At 39.6% G+C, this 15,018-nt stretch overlaps 7 protein-coding genes across 7 annotated transcripts; 1 reads left to right on the top strand and 6 right to left on the bottom strand.

The window, feature by feature from the left end:
• Positions 1-14: 14 nt before the first annotated feature.
• I206_102150 (uncharacterized protein) lies at positions 15-1,474 on the top strand (the record flags this gene model as incomplete). The annotated part of the gene is made up of 3 exons (XM_019158455.1): positions 15-546; positions 649-737; positions 818-1,474. The coding sequence occupies 3 exons, from the start codon at positions 15-17 to the stop codon at positions 1,472-1,474; spliced, it is 1,278 nt and encodes a 425-aa protein (XP_019008201.1).
• A 608-nt stretch (positions 1,475-2,082) lies between these two features.
• I206_102149 (uncharacterized protein) lies at positions 2,083-3,360 on the bottom strand (the record flags this gene model as incomplete). Its single annotated transcript, XM_019158456.1, has 1 exon — positions 2,083-3,360. One exon carries the CDS (start codon positions 3,358-3,360, stop codon positions 2,083-2,085), a length of 1,278 nt encoding a protein of 425 aa, XP_019008202.1.
• A 912-nt stretch (positions 3,361-4,272) lies between these two features.
• Positions 4,273-6,157, bottom strand: I206_102148 (uncharacterized protein; the record flags this gene model as incomplete). The annotated part of the gene is made up of 5 exons (XM_019158457.1): positions 4,273-4,450; positions 4,512-4,623; positions 4,682-5,621; positions 5,682-5,923; positions 5,980-6,157. The coding sequence occupies 5 exons, from the start codon at positions 6,155-6,157 to the stop codon at positions 4,273-4,275; spliced, it is 1,650 nt and encodes a 549-aa protein (XP_019008203.1).
• A 372-nt stretch (positions 6,158-6,529) lies between these two features.
• Positions 6,530-7,884, bottom strand: I206_102147 (uncharacterized protein; the record flags this gene model as incomplete). Its single annotated transcript, XM_070202513.1, has 7 exons — positions 6,530-6,633; positions 6,709-6,923; positions 6,986-7,055; positions 7,117-7,215; positions 7,294-7,412; positions 7,492-7,526; positions 7,591-7,884. The coding sequence occupies 7 exons, from the start codon at positions 7,882-7,884 to the stop codon at positions 6,530-6,532; spliced, it is 936 nt and encodes a 311-aa protein (XP_070058614.1).
• A 375-nt stretch (positions 7,885-8,259) lies between these two features.
• On the bottom strand, positions 8,260-9,711 carry I206_102146 (uncharacterized protein; the record flags this gene model as incomplete). Its single annotated transcript, XM_019158459.1, has 7 exons — positions 8,260-8,396; positions 8,466-8,695; positions 8,792-8,861; positions 8,928-9,047; positions 9,124-9,242; positions 9,309-9,343; positions 9,412-9,711. The coding sequence occupies 7 exons, from the start codon at positions 9,709-9,711 to the stop codon at positions 8,260-8,262; spliced, it is 1,011 nt and encodes a 336-aa protein (XP_019008205.1).
• A 738-nt stretch (positions 9,712-10,449) lies between these two features.
• I206_102145 (uncharacterized protein) lies at positions 10,450-11,159 on the bottom strand (the record flags this gene model as incomplete). Its single annotated transcript, XM_019158460.1, has 4 exons — positions 10,450-10,541; positions 10,600-10,712; positions 10,775-10,809; positions 10,875-11,159. 4 exons carry the CDS (start codon positions 11,157-11,159, stop codon positions 10,450-10,452), a joined length of 525 nt encoding a protein of 174 aa, XP_019008206.1.
• Positions 11,160-12,775: 1,616 nt separating this feature from the next.
• I206_102144 (uncharacterized protein) lies at positions 12,776-13,405 on the bottom strand (the record flags this gene model as incomplete). Its single annotated transcript, XM_019158461.1, has 4 exons — positions 12,776-12,795; positions 12,852-12,964; positions 13,024-13,058; positions 13,121-13,405. The coding sequence occupies 4 exons, from the start codon at positions 13,403-13,405 to the stop codon at positions 12,776-12,778; spliced, it is 453 nt and encodes a 150-aa protein (XP_019008207.1).
• Positions 13,406-15,018: the final 1,613 nt, after the last annotated feature.

The following is a 15,018-nucleotide window of genomic DNA, read 5'->3' as shown; positions in this document are numbered from 1 at the left end:
CGAATTCTTCCGTGATGCCTCAACTTCAACTTATCTCTGAGCTTCCTTCTCATTCCGAGGCAGCTTGGAACGTAACTTTCAACCCGACACGCAATTTGTTAGCATCATGTTCAACCGATCGATCAATAAGATTATTCTCTTACACTTTACCTGATTCAATAATTGATTCCTCTCCAAATCTTCCTTCTTCATCAGACTCAAAACCCGTTTTCAGCTTAAATAAAGTGATAGAAACAGAACATAAAAGAACAGTAAGATCAATTAGTTGGGCACCAGATGGAAAAACATTAGCTAGTGGTTCGTTTGATTCAACAGTTGGTGTATGGGAAGAAGTCATACCTTCTTCAGATGATGAAAATGATGATGAAGAAGAAGGTATATTCAAACCACCAGGAACCGAAGGTGTAGAAGGTAAACAAGAGAAAGAATGGGAATGTGTAACTACTCTAGAAGGCCATGAAAGTGAATGCAAAAGTGTTGCATTTTCAAGTGATGGAGCGCTTTTAGCTAGTTGTTCAAGAGATAAGAGTGTTTGGGTATGGGAAGGTATGTCATAATACTATTCATCAGATCATCACAGTTCAATGCTGCTCCCATTCAAGCTACGCAATTTTGTTCAGAAACTGATTTGTCGATCCGGTATAACAGTACAACCGGACGCAGATTTCGAATGTATAGCTGTGATGATGGAACATTCACAAGACGTAAAATGTATAGCATGGCACCCACATGAAGAGGTGAATAGATCTTCGCACCTTTCTATGGTACACACATGATCGTCTTGACATTCCGCTGATGATTCCCTTCGCAACGACAGATCTTAGCATCGGCATCATATGATTCTCATATACACTTAGCTTTTGATGATCCAGATTCAGATTGGATGATCTTTCAAAAATTACATCCTAAACTTCCTGCTAATCCACTTACACTTTCTTCTCATTCACCTTCTTCTTTGATACATGCTTTAATACCTACGAAAGAAGAGAAAGAAGCAGATGCTCAATTAGATGTTCCTCCTTTAGAAGAAGATGAAACTGTATGGAGTTTAGCTTTTAGTCCTGATGGATCATATTTAGCAAGTGGTGGAGATTTAGGTGGAATTAGAATTTGGAAAAGACAAGGAAATCAACCTGATTCTCAATGGGTAGAAATTTCACATTTAGCAGTACATTCTAGATCTATCTTTTCACTTGCTTGGTCTCCTTCCCCATATAATGATTCTTCAACGAATGATCTTGGATTCTTAGCTTCAGCAAGTGGAGATGGAAAGATTGTGGTTTTTCAAATTACTTCGAAAGATGATGGTGGAGTTGAAATGAAACCTATAGCAGCGATTAAAGACGCACATGGAGTTAGTGATGTGAATAGTGTAGGATGGTGTATACGTGATGACAAGAAGGGGTTAGGGATTCTGAGCTCGGCAGGAGATGATGGTAGTATAAAAGTCTGGAGGGTAATCAGTGATGATTGAGCAGTTTAGTAATTTGAGTTAAGCATAATTATAGTATAGAATGTATCTAGACTTCCGAGCTGGTAGATTAACGAATTCACATGATATCACTTGTCTTTCTTGTGTACAAGGCCTGATTTTAGCACGATGTGAAGTTAGAATGAAATGATCACGAGTATCTAGTACAGAATATCGAAGTGGCTTGATATTCTCTTTGTATCTGTTGCACCTGGATTAGAGTAATAATTATGTCGTTGGCGAGCCACAAATGTGATAATCGTATCAGCCTTATGCTGATGCTTGTAGGTTGATTATGGCACATACCGAACATCGATATTTCTAACAAACTTGTGCATGAAACAATCATAGATGCCGATTGCCATTGTACACAAATAGTGTACTCCAACTTGATTTAGTTTATTTAGGTACAGAGCTGTACCAAATGGTCAACGATATCAAAGTATATGCTACATACAATGATTTCAATCATCACTTCGCTTGTTAGGTTACTGTTGGGTTTGTATATCTATGCTGAAGAATGCAGATGTAAATTTACAGTACATAATCTGATGCCAATCCGTCGAGCTTTATTCCCTCCTTCCTCTATGAATGATCGAAGGAATACAGAATCAATTGAGCCTCGGGCTCAGATATGGCGTAATACTTGACAGATCTGTGAATTGAGTCACATCAAATGCTCTTCTACCTACACTTCTCGCTATTCCTAAACCATCATTCGCAAAAATCAAATTTCGTATTTTATGCTCCACTTGGTTATTTGCTGGACAGGCAATTTGTATATTAGGTAACCTGAAATTCCTTCGACCTGTATCTTCTAAAAATGAATGTATACACTTTACTAATACATCAACCAATTTTCCATTTTCAATGCAATTTGAGCTAATATAACTTGATGTCATTGAGAGTGGCGGTATCAAGATAATAAGTATCTCTGAAGCCGGAGGTGGATGTTCAATGGGCGGTATATATATCTCTTCGTCCGTCTCTTTTGGACTTTTCAAACTTTCATCTTCATCTATTGAACTTATCCTCGTTCTAGTCATTTCAGGTATTTCGACTTTTAAAATCAATTTCTCCAGAGTAAATTCTGATGATAATTCACTTATAGCCTGTCTTAAAAACCTTTTTCTCAATTTTTCTAATTTTTCAATTTCGATAATTAAAATATCAACTTCAAAAGGTATACAACAAATTGGTAATATTTTAGAATTATTAATGTTATTTAAATTATGACTTTCTGCTAAATATTTAATTAATTTCCAACCTACTTTTAAAATTTTAACATTTTTTAAAGGCCAACTGGATGAATTATTATTATTAGTTTCTTCTTCTATACGACGACGTTTAGAAGATATTGGAGAATAAGATAATAATTCCATATGTACTTGACAAATTAAAGATAAACTTTCTGCATCTTTTAAATAAATTTCTTTTGTAAAATTTAATGCAATTGATTTACGTGATTGGGATTCTGAAAAATCTTTTTCAGAAGTTTGAATATCTGGTGGAGAAGATCTTGATCTTCTTCCAGGTAATCCAACAAAATCTCTTAAAAATCTAGTATGATTTTTACTTTTAAATATTGAATTTCTAGAAGAAATCAAAGGTGAATAACCGTAAAACAATAAACTTGTATTATATTTATTTAGGTGAATTTTCTCGTATATTGTAGGTAAAAGTTCGGTATAAAGAGATTTTGATACAGAGAGCAGTAATACAGGATTAATTAGTTTAAGATATGAAAGAATAAGAGGATAAAGTTCTGATAGATCATTGAAAGTCAAAGGTACTCCAGGTGTTCTGATAGTCCGAGGTTTTGGTCCAGATTGGGTGACAGAAGGTATTTGAACCGGTGGTCGAGAGGGACCAGAAAGTATATTTGCCATGCTGGTCTAAGAGTATGGATGTCGCTCTGGGCATGTCTCAAGTCAGCAAGCAAGGCAACAATCATGGTGCCATAAGGTCACGATAATCGACTCACAGTTTTCTTACGCTTAGTAAATCACAGATGAGCTTTACCTGCGGATTGGGGCGTTCATCGGGTTATCCTTACCAAAATTCTGACTTACAGTCTTTAGGTTTACAAATGGGACGTTCTCAAATCGTGGATCAGTCTCCCAGGCAGCATTGTATGCAGCAAGGAATGTAATGGAAAATAAACCTTTCATTCGCTCTATCAATCATTTCAGGCGATCACATCACTTCACACACCTCATTCCAAATTTCTGGAATGCGGTAAATAGTTTGAGGTAATTCAGGTACATCTTTGATCTCGTCATTGGTACATCCCGATATTCCGAAATCACCTCATCCGAGCAATGCTATTCCATTGTATCCTCCTTTTCCATTGTGCTTTAACATCAAAATGACGCCTTCAACATGTCAAAAGGAAGTCGTGTAGATCATTATGACTAAAACTCGGTTAAAGATGATTAGCATTTATCACGCCACCGAAATTACCCAATATTCACTCACAAGCCGGTTCAGTGTCCGGAAAATCAAAATTGACCGCGTCAGGTTCGCTAACATACAAAAAGATGGAAAGTAGTGAAGAAGGTAGGCATGCATGCTACTGTATCATACAAGCAGCTTATTATATAATTGGTTAAATATATATATATATAATATACAACAGTATCATCATAAGGTGCACTCTTCCCGTTCGCGAAAAGCAGATCAACGTAGTTACTTCCGGATTAGCTCCTATTGGAAACGTGCCATCTAGTACCGCTTGTGTGCCACGACCGTCCTACATTACAATGAAAAAAACCCTGATCTGATGAGATCACAGTGAAAGACTAATCCCACAACCAAGAAACAAATCTTATCCATCCGTTCTGTCGTGTTTCAGGTTCCTCCGGATTCTCAGCGATATAATGTAAAACTTCTTCGATCGGTACTTCAGATAAAGAAACTACCTTTGTCTTCTTGTAGAATTTCCAAATAAGGTATGCAACAAGAACAAGTGGAATGTCGCTGTAATGAAAGCAATACTTGTCAGCGACTGCGATTAAGTACGAAATATCACTTCACTTACAGGTAAGAAGTAACAAATCCAGCTGCTGACCATCCTCCTTTTGTGAATACTGACCACCCATTAGTGAGTAAGATAAGAAGACACATAAAAAGAGCGACGCCCGAGGCATAAGCTATGGGATCATTTGTCAGTTTGATGACTATACAGGGGTAGGTGGTAGAACTACTTACGAGTCCACCAATTAGACCAAGGCAATTTTGATCTTGGTATGCCTTGTTTTCGCAAAGCAGCTACCAATCTAAGGTGATTAAATAGTACAGCACTCCACGAGATAAGTACACCACATCCTACTAAATCAATTAACCAATAAAATACCGTAAGGGCTGATTCAGATAATGACATAAAAGCCAAAAATGAAAATAAAATATAGATTCCAACACAGACATAAGGTGTTCCCCATCTATTTGTTCTAAGGACGATTTTTGGTGCTTGACCTTTAAGACCTAATCCATATAGAACTCTTGTTCCAGCAAGTAAAGCTTGATTTGAAGAACTAAATGCTGATGTTATGACTACAGCATTAACAATTGATGGGATAACTTTTATACCTGCTGAACTTGCAGCAAGTACAAAAGGTGAAGTTGCTGCTGTTCCACTATCATTTCCTAATCTTTCATCATCACTTGAAACTAACATTCCAACGATTAATACAGCTAAAACGTAGAATAGAGTTACTCTTGCAAATACTCTTTTAACAGCTCTAGGTATAGATCGACGTGGATTTATGGTTTCAGCTGCTGCCATAGCAACACTTTCTACTCCTGCAAAACTAAAGACAGCATTTATCATAACTGACCAGAAACCTAAAAATTTCCCAAGACTTCCAGTAGCGATATATTCAACAAAAGGTCCAGGTGTTTTCCAATATCTAAATCCAATTCTAGGTACACCTGAAATTCCACCTAGATCAATTATCAAACCTAATAGTATCAACCCAACAATGAGTAGTATTTTGATAATGGCGAAAGCGAATTCGGTTTCTCCGTACCATCTGATATTGATTAGACCGACAGTAGCAGTAAGAGCGATGAAAATGACGATGAATACAGATGAGTTGAGATCGGTCCAATATTGGAACAGAACACATATAGCTGATATTTCAGAGGGAATCTAATCATGCGAATTAGCGAGTTAGATCTCTGGTCTGCACGAAGATATTCGTTCACTCACAGATAACCAATTCCCATAAACGATATTCCAGCCCAAAGCGAAACCCAAACCCGGATCTACTAGGAATTCTGCATGTCTAACGAAAGACCCGCTGACAGGTAATAAAGCAGTGACTTCTCCTAAAGCGAATTGTACCGCACAAACAATTAATCCAATGAATCCATAACCGAGTAAAGCACCAAGTGGACCACCTGTTTGAATACTGCTACCAAGTGATAAGAATAATCCAGTACCAATTGAACCTATACATACATCCTTGTCAGGGTTTTCCTGTCGTACGAGCATGATCCGAACTCACCAGCAAGAGCAATCATCGATATATGTCTTTGTGCCAATCCCCTCTTCAAATCTCTGTTCTCATTCTCCGTCACATAATCTGTTGCTTTCACATCTTTCTTTTGATCAATGTCAAAATCGTAATCATGTTGAGATTCGATGTCATGGTGCATTGGCACAACATGTATTTCGTCCTCCATCGTGCTGGTATAGCAATCACTTGACGCCAATTTTTCCTGTTTGATGTTCTAAATAAAGTAAGGAACGATGGGCCGCTGATGCATTTCAATCCTCATATATGAGAGCTCCGAGTCAATTTGCGCAGCTAACTTTTTTATCTATTTCTACTCCATCACGCCATATTTCGAATCATAATGTCTTATCTGCTCCCGCTTGACACCTCGACGAAGAATTTCTTAAGCGATATATAATTAGATTGCGATCTCAGGGAATGACTAACCAGCTGAACCGGTAAAACCGGAAGATCGCTGATACTCCAGGCACTTGCCTGGATTTAGGCTGAAATATTCCTTACATCGTCCCGAAGGAATTCGCAGAGGTTGACTATAAAATTACATCACCTCAAGTGTACTGCATAACCAATTTTCCCAAACTTGAAGCTGCTTGATAATCTCATTCAATTGAGAAGACTCTTCTCGAACGTCGAGACATAAATCTATCGAGCAGCCAATGTCAGCCTGATGTTACTCCTGAAACATATGGACAGGTCGGATAGACACTCGGGACTTACTGTAATCTAACATCTTTACCTTTTTTACGTTCCAGACCCACATAGCCGCCTCGTTACATTCCTTGAAGAGCACGATGGCTCCATTGTGTGGGCTATAACTGGCATCCAAACATGTATTAGGATTGATAGCAGAGGAGATCAATTGGCTAGTACCGATTGTCAAGTTGAGCAGCTGAGCTTGCGAATGTAGACTAACGTTAGGTTGTGAGTATGCGCTAATGTGGCAAAGGCTAGCAGAGTTGACTCTCTTTTCACGTGGAACGGAAGGTGGATTGACATTACAGCACTTCGCCCTTCCATCTGATAACCACCATCAAGTGTTAAGGAAAGATCAGGTCCTCGATAAGCTGTATCCTGATGAGTTGGGTTCAGGCTGATCAAACATGTCGCTAATTTTAGAAATCTCACGGTGTAATCTCTTTCCGCCATTGGGAGGATCATCGTATACGGTACCGAATGGCGGATCAAAGTCAGGATATTCAGGAGTGGGGGTGAGAAGGGTCCAAACTATCGCAGCACAAATCAGCATACTGGAGTATCGTGCTGTTTACCTCCAAAAGAAACAATCAGTGACAAGACACGTACTCTGATTGGTATTGCCAGTAATGCAATCCCAGGTTTGTGTACCTTCTTGCTCATTTCCTTGATCAATACATTGCTTACCACCAGTAATTGCAAGTCTATCATCCTCAGTCCAATACCAACTATACATTTCCAATGTAAGAAGGGCGGATATATGAAAGGGGATTAAGGGGACTGAAATCAAAATCTGGCAATACTTACGTTTGTTGGAATTCACCAGGTGAATTTCGCTCAAGCTGTAACATGATTGAGTATATCAATATTTGAGCTTTGATTTCGGAAGATATAAGAAATGCTCACCGTGACCTGCTCACTACTATTCAAACCTGTTCCAGCATCTAAAGCCAAATTGGTATCGTACAAAGTGATACTTTCACTACCGGGATTTGCCTTCCAAAGAGCCGCTTGATTACAAGATGTAGTTCCGAGATTTGTTCCTTCACCCCAGCTTGATTTTTGCCCGAGAGGATGAAGGCATTCTTCGTTTCGAAATGACTTGATTCTGATGGCTGTGTAACGCTTGTCAATGATGATCGGAGCGGCGAACGCGGTAGTGAAAGCGAGGAGAAAACAAGAATAGATGCAGAACAGCATTCTAAGAAGAGTAGTAGATAACATGGGGAATTCGAGCTAACACCAAAGTTGCGGTCGATAACGTCAAGAGAATGGGGTGGGTTAAAGCCATCAAGAGAGACATTGGCATTTGGATATGATGAGCATAAGAGTGAATGAGAAAGATACCTCGTTGTGCCCTGTTCTTTGGCAGATGATCGTACCTTGAAGTGGTGTTCTGGAGTGTCTGTGTAAGGCGTTTTAGAGTAATAACACATGCATAAGTTGCTATACACAGGCATACATATATTGGACCACTATATGAATTACCGGAATGGGTATCATGCATCATGGGACCCTACTGTACTATAGTCCGTAAGAGTTAACGTGGGCTAGCTAAGCAAATTATCAAAGCAATCATGCTTTTCTAGCAATAGTGAAGAATTCTTGATTATGATTACCGGGAGAACAAGTCCAAATTTGCAAGGTCTTCAAAGTATCATACGGAATTGAATGTGTGGGTGATGACTCCGCTCGAACATCAAGGCAATAGTCTAAAAGATTTTGTCAATTAATAACTTTACTTGATTTGAGATAGTGAAGGGTTATTTTAGTCAACTCACTTGTTCCTGTGACTTTCAAATGAGTTCCATCCCAATCCCATCGAGTATTTTCAATAGTATCACAATCATGTAATTTTACTCTAATACCATCTGTCGGAGTGACACCAACGTCCAAGCAATAGTTGTTATTGGCAGTATAAAGGAGGACTACAGAATTGAATGTTCCGGGACTGGGGAGATACCAAAGTTGAAGTGCTGCATATGCTCCCGTATTTGACTGATCGTAGGAGCTACCCAAACGATTATTATAAGCCTGCTGCTTATCGCCCAGAGAGCGTGCAGAACAACAAACCGAATGAAGTGTGGTAATGATATACTGCACTCACATATCAACGTTTTTGTCAAATGCTGCCAGTCCACCTGTGACTGTCACCGCCAAATCAGGTCTTTGATAAGCTGTAAAAGTATGTATGGTTCAGCAAGAGAAGTAATACGTTGCAAACGATACGAAAATAAGCCTACGGTGTATTCTGACACCCTGATGTACTGGATCAAGCTGTGTCTGACCGATTGGTGGATTGAGAATGGACGCTTGACCTGGTGTAGGAGTAAAAGGAGAGTTCGGTTGAACAATAGTCCAAACTAATCGACCAGCTTGATCAGTATTCCTTTTTTCGATTCATGTGGTGTTCTCTGTGTACATGTGAATCTTACTTACTTTGGTTGATGTTATCAGCGCCGCATTGCCAAATGTGGACTCCAGCATCATCATCATATTTATCAAGACATTGATTACCACCGGTGATGGCGATTCTTCGATCAGTGGTTAGATACCACCTGAGCAGTTTAGTCAGATCTAGGTCAATGTGGTGCTTTCTCATCTAAAGTTATGTTAAGACTTACGTCTGTTGAAAAACTCCTGGAAAGCTTTGCCAAATCTGACCATACAGTAAGATCAAATCAGCCAGACAAAGATCACAGGTCGGAAGCAAGATTGAATACCCACCTTTACACCTTCACCATTTTGTGATCCTGTACCTGCATCTAAAGCCCACTGAGGATATCCACTGAGAGTGACGCTACCACTACCAGGATTGATATTCCATGTTCTAGCAATAGCACAATCTACAGCACCAACAGGTACACCGTTTGATAAAGTCCTTCCAATAGGAGAAAGACATAGTCCATTTCGATATGCTTGAATTTTAACGCCGGAGTATCGTTTATCGTATCGATGAGTCTCTAGAGTGGGTGAGGAAGCGATGAAGCTCAAAGTAGCAAGTATAGCGAGTAGATAAATGAACATAGCTGATATCGGTGAAGTGTGGTCGAGTTTATTGGAAAATTAAAGTACGATTCTTCTTTTGTTTGTTAAAGTGCTAGGGGCGACAAGAATTGATGCACAAGTTATATATTTATATATATCTTCAACCGCGATCAGGAAGCTCATGTAAGGAAGACATGGCACGAGAGTTGATCTGATCACCCAAGAAGCTGTGCGCAAATCAGATTCACTGATGTCAGGTGAGCTTCTCATTTCTGTACCATCAACGACGCCTTGATTCGCATTGAATTTCTAATTTCTCAATACAGATCTAGGCAAAGATCGCTATGACCTGCTGCAAAAGGTACCATCAGATCGTCAAGCCGAATAGGAGGGACACATTTTCGATATTAGTGCGGATCTGCCAAGGATTCAGCTCTAATATTCTCATCTCTCGATCCGCAGGAACATGACATATGATGGAATATACTAAATTGCATAGATGTGCCGTCGAAGGGCATGTATCGATAGCCACTTTCTGAGATGTCCAGTGTCATGCTCTCGGATGAGCATCGTATGCGTAAGGGATGAGAAATGCGAGAAAGGCGAGGCGATTGCACTTTGACTTCTGGGTTCTGATGCTGCTAATGGCAAAAACGACATTCATAGCATTCCTCATCATTACCTTTACGGAAGTATAAGGACTTTATAGGATATTTATATACAGATTGTCATTGTTCTTGAGGCAACGACTGGCACCATCATCAACTGCAGTCTCGCTTAAGCAGCGGTAGCTTTTGGTGCTCTTTCCGCGACTCTTCCGATAGTATGATTGGGGGGAGGAGTAGTCGAAGAGGGAATGATAATCCAAACTACAAGTGTTGCGAATCAGCATTTCAGAATGATCTTTCGTAATATAGGATGACTCACTTTGGTTAGTATTACCAGTAGTGCATTGGTAAGTCTGAGGACCATTTGTACTTTCATCTAAGCATTGAACGCCATTGGTAATGGCGATTCTATTATCACCTGTCAAGTACCATCTGTATATAAAAAGCACGTAGGTTAACAGAGAGTCTGGCGCATGCTTGGCAAAGAATCTTACGTTTGCGCAAAGAGACCAGGTTGAGATTTCCATAGCTATTGATCAATACGTTTTAGTATTTCTAGATGATACTAGAACTGGAGATGAAGGAGACACATACGACAACAGCGGCATTGTTAGTATTCCCTCCACCTTGAGCTTGAAGAGCCCAGGTAGTACCGTGAAGGATGATAGAGCCACTTCCAGGATTGATATCCCAAGTAGCAGCGTTATCACATCCAGTAGTTCCTACAAGCGTACCATTCTGCCAAGCGCTGAAAGGTGCGAGACAAAGGTTATCTGCGCCAGATTGAATCTTGGCAGCAGAATATCTCTTGTGAATAGGTGAAGCAGATACAAGACTAAGAGCTGAAATGGCGACTACGGTGAAAGTGAGGAATAACATCTTGTCAAAAGAAAAAGTCGAAATGGCTGGAGGTATTCGTCTGATGGGCGTTGGGGAATGGAAACTTTGAGTTGGCTGGAATGGAAAATGTCCTTCCTAATTTTTTGACTGATTATAAACGTTCTGATTCAGCTAAATCTAACAATTTGAGAGTGATGGGAACTCCGCTCTGAGCTTCATCCACCGATTTCCAGTTCTTTTCATTGCACGAAAGGGGGACTTCATTGGTATCCGCTTCTCCGCACTATGTCAATTTGACTACTTTTGAAAGATCCGCATAGCCTCTTAGTGTATCACATGACGTTCAAAATACATTCTTCCTCAGTATAGTTCCGAGAAATTCGTTAACCAAACAGTCTTTCCTGCTAAGATGGAACTCGCGAAAAATGCGCGCGGGCAAGCGATAAAGGATGTTTTTCAACTTGTGAACGAAATCCCCACCCAGAGTGCGGATCATTCCTGGTACACTTGGAGCACTAGTCAGGGCACAAAGGCGATACTGATGGTCTTAACGCATTTGGATCTCGAAATAATTTATCAATTTTGATCGGAACGAAGCTGCGGATTAGATATACGCTTTGATCGAATGACCGAGATAACCCTGATCTATTTTTTGATCGGCTACATCTCCGTTGAAGACTCAGTAATCCGATCTCAACGGACATTCAGAGCTAAATCGCAACCACGGCCTACTGCTGTGCAGCGTGCAAAAGGCGATCAATACTGAGGACTTCCGTCATTTCCAATCTTGTAAGTGCTATTCTATCGTGTTCTGGTCATTTACACTGTTATTGCAAAAGGAATTGATTGTATTGGCTCTTCGGCTGCATCACTCATTGCTCATTTCACAAGACATGCGCGTGCAGTAAATTCATAACAGGTCATAAGATGGCATAATATATTATACGAAATGGGAGCTCAAAGTTAAGCAAGTAATGGTAATTAGAACGTCCAATAGCATACAGGTAAGCTTCCTAGCAATTCAACCCTTCAACTAAGCAGGAGAGGGTGTAGTGGTGACTAGGGTGAAATTATCTTCGGTGATAGGAGGTTGAGGGAGAGGAGCTGGTGTAGAACCGAGATCAGGACCTTAAGGAACTAAACAGTATCCATCTCGATAAGATTGGATTCTCACTTCTGTGTATCGTTTCTGTATAGCTAAGAGAGTTGCTAGCCTTCAGTTTCAGAAGGGTGATTTTTACTACTATGAACTGATGATCGACCGCGTCATCAAGATAGTAGGAATAGCAAAAAAGGTCTCGTTAATGTGATTTAGCGACACAAGCAGATCTTGCTGGTTTGTCATGATAGCCTGACAAGCTTGGCGAACGATGAAAAGAGGGTTTTCCTCTAAGACGATGATTTTGAACACGATGGTTTGACAGACTCAAAATGCTACATCTCTGTACTGCAGAATAAGAAAGAGGCTTGAATCGTGGCAGGTTTTTCATCTTATTCACACAATGCATTAATCATCATCATCACATTACTCCATCGATTATCTCATTGAATCGAACATTTTCCTAAGTTTCTTGAATCTCAAAGTCTTACGATTATTTAACTTCCATTGCGGACATTGAGTTGCTTTCCTCCTTGTAAATACTAAATTCGCATAACTACTGATCGATGATCCAAACTGAAATTGCAAATAATGGTCAGTCTTCACCTTTGAGTTGTTAGAGATTAATTTACCTTGGTTAGTATTGCCTGTGGTGCATTGATAAGTTTGAGGTCCACTATTACCTTCGTCGAGACACTGAACGCCGTTGGTGATGGCGATTCTATTATCAGTAGTCAAGTACCAACTATAACATACGGTTACCAGCATCAGCGAAAGCATATTATCTTGAGATATCAGACTTACGTTTGAGCGAAAGTACCAGGAACAGAAGTTTGAAGCTATAGCAAAGGTCATCAGCTAAAACATTTATTTAATGATTGTGCAGGATTAAATTACTTACTTGAACGTTCTCGTTATTGGCATTTCCAGTCATAGCAGATAAAGCGTAAGTCGATCCATGTAAAATCACACTACCGCTTCCTGGATTAATATCCCATCTAGCAGCTCCAGTACAATCAACAGTAGTAATTTGAGTACCGTTGGTCCATTTGGTTCCGGAAGGTGAAAGACATTTATTATCTCTAGCAGATCGAATCTTGACTGTAGAATATCTTTTCTCAATAGGAGAAGCAGATACAAAAGTAAGAAGGGAGATAAGGGAGACTAAAATGGTTGAGGAGTACATATTTGGTTAATTTCTTGTATATCCGTTATGAGATACTTGTTGAGGTGTTGATGGGGTCAGAGTGTGAACGAGTAAAAATAGCTTCATATATACCATGTCAATCACAAACCCAAGAATGAACTCCACCAAGTCATACCACTCGGATATCTTGAAGAACATATGCTATCATGCTTCGTTGGGGGCGAAAGACTAGATAGCCGAAGTGCAGAATCGGCAGAACCCCGTAATCACTTTCACCCTAATCAATTCGGCTTGTACACAGCTTCACCTCATCTCCCATCAACTATATCCAAAGGACAGCTGTAATCAAAGTTGAGCGCAGCGCATTAATGCGGATCAAAGAAGAATTCACCCCACTCAAACGTTTATGTAAAGTCATGTGAGGTATCAAGTTTGATCAGATACTCTAATCTCGGTACCAATGTGCGGAATTGACCGAGGCACTGATAAGAAGCTAAAATGAAGATTAGGTACAGAGGTAGTGAGGCGTAAGTTCCGATCAATCCCGTACTCGGATCTCCGCTTGATTGGACTAGTTTAGATCAGACATGACACACTAGAGATTGCAGTGTAAGGAGAAGTGATTGTATGGATTTCTTTGTTGAGAATTCGTATTCATCGGAGCCTCGATTCATACTGTGCGGATCATGGAACAAATAAAACGCAGGATTCAACATCACACCATTCGTTGTATTGATTAGTATTTTGACAGATGATGTGCATTGTCATAGGACATGATACATGAAATCAATCTGATGTACATGAATTCTACGGCTACTTTCGCAGCGCCTTCATTCCTCATCATGACCTGAAAGTCCTCGTCATGTGTACACAGCAGTCTTTAAATATAACACGCAAATTGGCTGGTGGATGTCCTAGACCCCGTTCATACGTAGTGGCCATTATCTTCGAGGATATGCCATTTTGTGAACCATTAGCATTAATCAGTATGCTCTACTATTCGAAATTTCGCACTTACCTTGATTGATATTCCCTTCAAAGGATTGATAAGTATGTGGCCGAGTATCACCCTCGTCTAAACATTGAGTGCTATTGGAAATTATTATTCTATGAACTTCTGTTAAAATCCATCCGTTTATCCGTTTAGTAGACATTTACAGATCCATCCAAAATACTAATTGTCACTTACGTCTATTTGTTCAAATCAGGATAGGGCTGCCAAAGCTACATTGTTCAAAAGACAGGTCGATTGAATTGTTTAAATTAGGTTCAATGATACCAATGCTATCTCAAGTGAAACGAACCTTTACAATCTCATTGCTTTCAATTTCACTACCAGCATGCAAGGCAAATTCTGTACCTTATAGAAAAATATCGGTTATTCCTAAACTCAAATTCCATCTGGATCCACTATCACAAAGAACACTTTGAACTTCACTTCCATTAATTAAAGTTTGACCCATCGGTCTAAGGCATTTTCCGTTAGGTTTAGATTGAATTCTAACTCCTTCAAAATCAATTTCCTCTTTTAAAGTGGAAGCAGAATTCATGATACAGCTTAAAATTGGAATGTAGAATATATAAAACAAATAGATCATCTTGTTCATTCGAATGAAAGTTCAGGTCTTGCTATTTGAAATTCGGTGACAAAG

This window comes from Kwoniella pini, chromosome 2, assembly GCF_000512605.2.
Source record: "Kwoniella pini CBS 10737 chromosome 2, complete sequence".
Classification (NCBI taxonomy): Eukaryota; Fungi; Basidiomycota; class Tremellomycetes; order Tremellales; family Cryptococcaceae; genus Kwoniella; species Kwoniella pini.
Note: the sequence above shows the minus strand (reverse complement) of the source record. Positions and strands in the feature narration are given on the sequence as shown.